Here is an 8,421-nt window from a genome sequence, read left to right as displayed (position 1 = left end):
ATTCCAAATAGCCGTTACAATTCCGTAGACTGTTTCGCTTGCTCAACCTTCGTTAATTTAAACTATCAGTTGTTTTTTCAAAGTTGCACGGCGTGTACTCAGCGCACATGAAATTTGTCTAGTTTTAGACCGTAATTCTTTATGTAGTAAAATGTAATATTCTTGTTATAAATATTAACGTATTGAACGGTATATTGTATAAAGCAAGCATGTCTTTGATATAAAAAAGTCGTTATGTAAATAATTTTTGTCTGTACTATATTTTACTGCACCATGTACTTGTCACTTACTTCTGACGCTTCACTTGACCTATATATGTGATATCACCTTGCGGTTAGAAGTTCCGAAAAGTTCAAATCGTAATGATTTTTCCCGCTATAAATATACAAAAGGCATTTAGGGGATAAATAGGATATGAAATTGGTGACGCTCGATATTAAATTTATTACACGAGAGTGGTAGTTTTTGTTTGTTTCTCGCCGGAGGCTCGGAACAAATGAAAAATACTACTCTCGTGTAATAAATTTAATATCTTCGGGTCACTCATTACATACCCTCTATGTACACATAGCTTTAGCATTGTATCGATTCTATAGCCTGGTTTTCGGGCTCACATTATTCCGGTCATTCCGGTAGCCGGGTCAGGAAACCAGGATATGATGATCCAGTAGTGTAATAATCACGTGATTCGCCACTTACGTGGTTTAAGGTAAGACGTCAAGCAACATTAATTTCGAACGCCAGTCAAGTAGCAATGAGGGCGTCACTAGCGTTCCAACGTCATGACCAGACGAGTTCAAACATTACGTGACGTTGCATGTAAACGACACTGTTATGACGTAGAACAATTACGTGATAACGGCGATATCCTTGTTGCTACGACCGTCGTTGACGTCACAATCACGTTGCTGTTTTGCCGCACCAACAGCAACAACAACATACATGTTAAAATGGAGCGGCGGCGGTCCTCGAGTTGTAAGATGAGCCTGTGTAAGTCCGCGTCAAGCTCCTTGGGTTACGTGGACAGCAGTATGGACGTGGACTGTGGTAGCGGCTGGAAATACGCTCCCCAAGTCGTTTTGGTAAAAATTTATTCCTTCCTTAACGACACTGACAGAGCTATCATGGCCAGGGTTTGTCGGAACTGGTCGCTCGCCTTCGAAGCCGGGTGTCTGTGGCGACGTAGGAGGTTTGAAATGGGTGGATATCGAGCACGGACAGCAGAGTTCCAGGCGTCTGGTTTTGCCGAAAAGTTTGGTCAGCATCTGAGGTACCTTACGATAAGTTGTAATCATCCGTCTTTGGTGACGTGCAAGATTTTCCAGCGCGCCATGGAAGCCTTTCTGCCGAAACTTCAAAGAAGAGCAAAGCTGAAGGAATTTCGCTTCTCCCGTTTGGAAATGGACCGTTACTGGCGCTACGAACAGCTCAAAGAGAAGCTTATTCTGACGTTGACGCGGTTTCTGCGTCAACAATTCTGCCTGCGAGTTCTGGACTTGTCTTACTCTCAGTTTTACCTCAGCGCCGGTCTGAGGATCATAGAGTCCGTGGGATTATCCTGTGGCCATTGCTTAAGACGCCTGATAATGGAGGACATCTTCCACTCTCGTCTGACAGTCTACTCTGGACTCCGCTACAAACGCGCCATCTCGCGCTTCACCAATCTCCGGACCATTTCATTAAATTACGGCTATCTATCCGACGATGTCATGGAAATCCTGCGGGGTAACTTAGCGGGAAAATTGAAGACGATGAGAGTGAGAGTGTACAGGAGTGATCCCCATGGACACAGAATCACTAAACTTGCTTGGAATGGCCTGAGAAGAGCATGCCCAAGTCTGAAAGTCAAGTTCAATTTCGAAAGCATCGGTTTTGCGTCGGACATAATCCCCATATTGGTGGCGGGGATTCCCCTGTACGAGTTGTACATTTGGACGGGATTCGATGATAACTCCGATTGGAGACTTTCATCTATTCTTAATCACGTGGCCGTAAACTTCAAAGACACTCTTGGTAGGTATAACAATCTAGTTCCTCTGTCATTTCGATCACGTGGTGGGATAATGGAAAAATCGAGATACGCATGTCAGTCAAACCCGGGTCGCGAGACGTATACATGTACATCCATCCACGTGATTCCACCTTTGTTTTTATTTACATTTTATTTAATTGTTGTTGAATATCATACTAAAGCGATTCCATTTGTAGTATAGGCCTACGACTAGCCACGTAACATAAGACGTATATAGCGCACACTTGACAATAAGGCTAAGCGTCAAGTTGGTACTAAACATAGGCCTATATCCTGTGATCGGGACTTATTACACAGTTAAGTCTGTGAGTACTGTGCGCCGGTACATAGAAACTGCTACATATTACACTAAAGGATAAATAGACTTCGGCTCAGTCGGTAAATATAATATAAAATATTACAGCATAGGGGGTAAACCGAGAGCAGCAAGGACTATATGTTGAAGTTGATATATGGTCACACGTAACCGGTGAAATACGGCCTCTTCTTCTCGAGCTTCCTCGAGACTTGGCTTTAGCCTGGTGAAGCGATGGTACCATGCAAAATTCCACGAGGCACTGGGAAATCCCGCCCATCCACAACACCGTCTCACAAAATGAAATCATATATAAGTGCCACGAAAATCGTTGTGAGAAACTATTTTATGCGCAGCTTGGTCGACGAACTAAGCTGGATCATGAACAAAATTAGGAATTACCCACCTAAAGTCACTCTGCGCCAAGCTGTGTAGTCTATAGCATTCATTCCTATACCGTTATGACTAAGACGGCTTGTGAGTAAACTGATAATGTATGTATAGTATTCATGTATTGTAAGACACAGCTGTCAATCCAGCTGGGACCCGAGTCGACATAAATAAATATAAATTAATAAAATTAACTGATAAATATGAATATGGTGCAATATGTGGATGCAGTATTAAGCACAGAGAGCTTAATCTGAATAACTGCGATCAAACGTCGCCTTCTTTACATGTACCGGACACGGTCTGTCCACGTGGTTCTGCGCTACACGTACCAGACACGGTCTGTCCACGTGTTTCTACACTACGCCTACCGGACATGGCCTGTTCATGGTGTTTATACGCTACACGTACCGGGCACGGCCTGCCCAGGGGTTTCTATCGGTGCAATGTTTGGCAGCTGCATCTGATTTGGTATAATTTGATTTCATTATTGATAACGCCAGGATAAAGCCAGGGTAAAGAGTTTTTCACTTAAACGATGGAGGTCAATTTTATGAGTGGATGCAACTGTTCCACGCATATGATACGCGCATAATAGTGCTGGAAGACAGATGATTATAAACGAACAGTAAACGGTCATACGGGTGTCGTCCACTTCTTATTGTCAATAAGGCCGCATAAATAGTGTGAGTTGGGGAATCATCAAATTCCCTGTCAACGTCAGGGTTTGAAGCCGCACATCGTGTGTCCCAGCGATTAAATAAAAAAAGCAAGCAAGTTTAAAAATCAGAACACGGCCCTGTGTCTGACGTTCATTTGTAACCTTTAAAAATGTGTGAAGTACATCTATCGAACGAAAACTTGTGCCCTTTTGTACTTCCTGTTGTCCCAGCAGGCAATATAAATCTCTCGATATTCGCTAAGTTTCCGTCGTCGGAGGGACAATACGGCTATTGCAGATGAGGATTGAATGGTCTTTTTAACAGTAAAGTAATCGATATCGAACATGCCTATAAAGTATAGTGGATATTACTGAAAAACAAACTATGTCCTGAACCATTGTAAGCCGACTTCTCACCCATTTTAAGTAAACAACTGTTGTCGACAATACTTTCGTCCGCTTCTAGTCTTTCAAAAATTGTACGCGTTCTTTCTGAGCCTAGACACACTTTCAAATGTTAACATATGAATGGCGATTAATTCAGTTGAAAGACGGTTCTAGGGGACAGAAAAGTTGTCATGTTTTAAACATTTACGTGAACAGTTAGAATAAACCCCTGACTAAGGTGAAATGGCAAGAGGCTGCTTTTCACCGGTTACATGTGACCATGTGCAAAATATGACATTATCATCGTTCCAGTTTATTTTACTCACTATCCTATGTATACAATTTTTTTATATTACACCAATGCATAAACCAGTATTCTGATTGTGGGTTAAAAGCTTCCTCGAGACTTGGTTCCTTTGCATTGTTTTCATGTGATTATGCATGTAATGATAACCCAGCATTTTGAGTAATTATAAACTAGGGACGTCTAATAAATTGCTATTATAACATAACTGCATTTTTGTCTAACTCTGCTTAAGCCATGGTCTGGGGCCTCCGTGGCTCAGTTGGTTAGCGCGCTAGCGCAGTGTAATATCGCAGAAGCCTCTCACCGATGCGGTCGCTGTGAGTTCAAGTCCAGCTCATTCTGGCTTCCTCTCCGGTCGTACGTGGGAAGGTCCTCCAGCACTCTGTGCATGGTCGTGGGTTTCCCCCTGTGCTCTGCCCATTTTCCTCCCACCATAATCCTGGCCGCCGTCGTATAAGTAAAATATTCTTGAGTGCGGCGTGAAGCAACAATCAAATAAATAAATAAATAAATTAAGCCATGGTCATAGGTGGTGTCTAAGGTGTTACGTTTTAAGCATTTACATCGACAGATTAGAATGAAACCATAACTGAGCTAAATTGACAAGAGGCCGGATTTCTTGGGCTACGCGTGTCCATTTGCCAACTCCCCGACTGTTATCGCTTCTCTGGTTTTACGCTCTGTGATGCGGTGTTTTATATCTTTGATTTACAATTGCTTGTTATTTATTTCTTTGTTGTGAAGTTTTCGCTGTCCGTGTGAATGCATTGCTGTTAGTATTGTGTCAGGATCCCATTTTCGTGTGACTGTAAGGTCCCATGCAATATTGTCAAATATTGCGTTTTGTACTTTGCCTGAAAAAAAAAACATGTCTCAGACACCATTCTGGACACTCATAGTCCATGTTAACTTCTAACAGAACATAGTCCAATTACCAAGCTTAAACGATAGTTGTGACTTCAGTCTATTGTCAAACAGTAGTTTCGTTTGAAGGAAAGTATTCTGGAAAGTACAGGACCAAGGAGAACCATGGTGAAATAATGCACAGTGCTGTTGGGCCTGGATCTTATAAACCCGTATCTCACTGCTCCACCCCAACCTTGCATAAGACATCCATGCAAACCACTACCTTTCTCATGTAAATGCCACAATTAGCGCATGTGTTCAAAAATCCAAGAGACAAGCACGCAGATATCCGACACAATTTAGCTGGACCACTAATAATAAAACAACTGGTTATGAATTCACCAATGTGTTCCATAGAGGACGGTAATAAAGTTTTCAGCCTAGTATATATATATATATATATATATATATATATATATATATATATATATATATATATATATATATATATATATATATATATATATATATATACACAGTCCACATTCACTGCATAAAGTAGGACAATTTAGGTCAAATGTTTACTCCACCTGTCATCATTTCAGTAGAGTAGAAAGTTAGTGACACTAGTTTAAGACGGAGAAAGCACCCATAATAGTATTTTTACGCCTCGTCAATTCCTTTTGTTAGAAATGTACTGTTACACGTGCTTTCTCCATCACGTAAACAGATCTACACCATGTCGGAACAACGGAAGTTGTCGTGAAAATAGTGATAGACATTACATGGAGATCTGGTTTTTCCATCTTAATTTACCCTTTACATTTCGGAATAACTTAATTTGCTTCTCCAACCATTATTTACATGCTAAACATATAAGCAAGTCAAGTGTGCATGCAGTTTATATGTTATTATGTTCTTTTTTTCGTTTACAGAAATTTGTAATTTTGAGTTTGACAACAGCACGGAAATGATCGACGACGCCTTGTTTCGGTTGACTCAGAGCTGCGTGCGCTTGCGCAGTTTCATAACTAACGCCGTCTTGCTGATATCGACCATCCAGAACATATGTGAACTGGTTGAACAAAGAAAACTCGGTAATGCCTCGAAGTTTTGCCCAAAATACAAATCATTGCTCCTGACAAATTTACTCAATATCGACTCGATATTACATATAATTGCATGACTCATTCACACTTACACGGGGATTATGGAAAAATATTCTTTTGTTAGCGTTCCAACAAAATCTGTGGAAATGGTTTATTCTCTTCATAAGGATTCAAACCATTTTATTAATTTTTATTAATGATACAGGTCATGAATGTAGTCGCCTTTTTTAAAGTAAGGACTGAATCCTCATTACCATTTCTGCATGGCCATAAATTCACTATATACGCTAAGAACTATATATCATGTAACAGTTTGGTCTTAATCATAAACCAAGCTTAGTTGGTTAGAGAGCTAGGGCAACGTAATGACTCAGGAGCTCCTCACCAATGCGATCGCTGTGAGTTCATGTCCAGCTCATGCTGGCTTCTTCTCCGGCCGTACGTGGGAAGGTCTGACAGCAACGTGCGGATGGTCATGGGTTTTCCCCGGGCGCTGCCCGGTTTCCTCCCACCATAATTCTGGCCGCCGTCATATAAGTGAAATATTCTTGAGTACGGCGTAAAAGACCAATCAAATAAATAAATAAATAAACCATTCGATCTTGTTTTTTTGGATCGAAAGTTTCAAGTTGCACATCATTAGGGAACGTATGTGGTGCTGCCTTACAGGAACGCCATGTCAAAGACACCAGACATTGCAGCCCGCTCACAGAATACTTGCACTTGGCCGATGCATTCATGTGCTGTTCATTAATATCGCAAAGCACCATAAAACGAATCAGAAGAATTCGAAAGCCAACAAACGCGTAGGCCGTAACTGTATGCGACTACATGTAGTTCTGTGCAAAAAGACGTTGTAAGGTACGAACCAATGAATGACATGCGTCCACGGTAAACTCAGCGGACCAGTTTGAAAGATTGAAGGAAATTTGTTAGCAGACATTGGTCGACTAGAGCGATCAATCACGAGCCAACGTTCCGTTATGATGTGCATTTTTTCTGTTCTGCACCTTAAATTCGGGTTTCTAATACTTCATATGTAAGTTAGTGGTCAAGGTATAGACGGTGTATTGTAACCGGAAATGTGCACAGAATGGTTTATTTGTGAAATACAAAACGGTGGCATTACTCTCTCAAAACTCTGTCTTAGTTAACCAATCACAACGGCCCCTGAATATTATTAGTTTGACTGCCTCAAAAGTGTTATCTTAAGACAAAAGTCAAAAATGTGTCAGAATTTGAACTTTCACTACCAAATATCTCAGTTTTATTTCAGAAATGGTTTTGTGGAATCGACCGCATACCCCATGCACCTCTGTGTCATATATGGCAAAGTTCATAAGTTATTTGTTAAAATCCAGAGGTTTATTGCGGGCACTCCAGTTTCCTTCACCTGTACAATTGACCGCTGAATGTCTAGGCCTTTAAGTAAAACATCATTGTACATTGCGTTAACTCCACGATAAATAAATAAATAAATAAATAAATAAATAAATAAATAAATGTTACATACTGTATTTGTAGACCCCCGGACGTTCCACATCACGGCATGTAACCTGAGTGATCTGGAGTGGGCGGAACTGGCTTACCTACAGGAGAAGTACGCCAACATGGCCGATGAGCGGAGCATAGACTTTCGGCTGAGTTCGGACTTGATCGTGGAGAGTCGGCATGCGGAATTCTGACGAGTTATTCATATGCTTTACATCTGTACTATTTGTTTTGTTATAGTGCTAGTAAAACATTCTACGGTTGAGGGAAATAAAAACTCCACATATTATATGTTAATAACCATTGCATTCGCTGACAGATTAGTAACGAAAAATAATGAATGAACAAAAAATCGTGTTCTTTTTTCACAATTCCAAATTTGATCCTGTTATAAGTTCATGTTTAATGCAGGAAGTCCTGACTTACATATGTATTTGCACGAACTTGTGTGAACTGTGTGGAAAGAGCGTAAGCATTTATTCATTTCAATTACACATGCATGGCATCACGTCAGCAGTAACTATATGTAAATAGGCCTATATGCATATATAAGTCATTTTGAAATACATGTAAATAGCCGAGAAGAACGTCAATTTATGTAATTTTCGTATAGTATAAATCCCTTCATGGTATGAATAATCATGTCATTTAATATAATTATAATAAATGTATGTAGAATTTATAGAATTTTGTTTCTATATTTTATGTAATATATGAGTCTTTCATGCTCCTAACATGTTGGTTAAGGATCGGTATAATTTCGTTAGACGCGATTTGAAATCACTCCAAAAGCGCAACTTTACACCTTCCAGACCTTAATGCAAAACCCCGCCTCCACAAACAAAGAGGCAGTACTCTGCATTCCTGTTGTATATCTCATAGATACAACATGGATCGTTAACG

At 40.4% G+C, this 8,421-nt stretch overlaps 1 protein-coding gene across 1 annotated transcript; it reads left to right on the top strand.

The window, feature by feature from the left end:
- Positions 1–950: 950 nt before the first annotated feature.
- On the top strand, positions 951–7,712 carry LOC135476942 (F-box only protein 39-like). The gene is made up of 3 exons (XM_064757088.1): positions 951–2,013; positions 5,854–6,015; positions 7,552–7,712. Exons 1-3 carry the CDS (start codon positions 951–953, stop codon positions 7,710–7,712), a joined length of 1,386 nt encoding a protein of 461 aa, XP_064613158.1.
- The last annotated feature ends 709 nt before the right edge of the window (positions 7,713–8,421 follow it).

The sequence above is a fragment of the Liolophura sinensis genome, chromosome 10, assembly GCF_032854445.1.
Source record: "Liolophura sinensis isolate JHLJ2023 chromosome 10, CUHK_Ljap_v2, whole genome shotgun sequence".
Taxonomy (NCBI): Eukaryota; Metazoa; Mollusca; class Polyplacophora; order Chitonida; family Chitonidae; genus Liolophura; species Liolophura sinensis.
The sequence above is the reverse complement of the archived record's forward strand: the minus strand, read 5'-3'. Positions and strand labels throughout refer to the sequence as shown.

Excerpts from the sequence above, each read along its gene's own strand:
- LOC135476942 (XM_064757088.1), top strand. The coding sequence starts at position 951 with ATGGAGCGGCGGCGGTCCTCGAGTTGTAAGATGAGCCTGTGTAAGTCC. Across the intron at positions 2,014-5,853 it reads AAACTTCAAAGACACTCTTG|AAATTTGTAATTTTGAGTTT; the intron begins GTAGGTATAACA and ends TTTCGTTTACAG. Across the intron at positions 6,016-7,551 it reads GGTTGAACAAAGAAAACTCG|ACCCCCGGACGTTCCACATC; the intron begins GTAATGCCTCGA and ends CTGTATTTGTAG.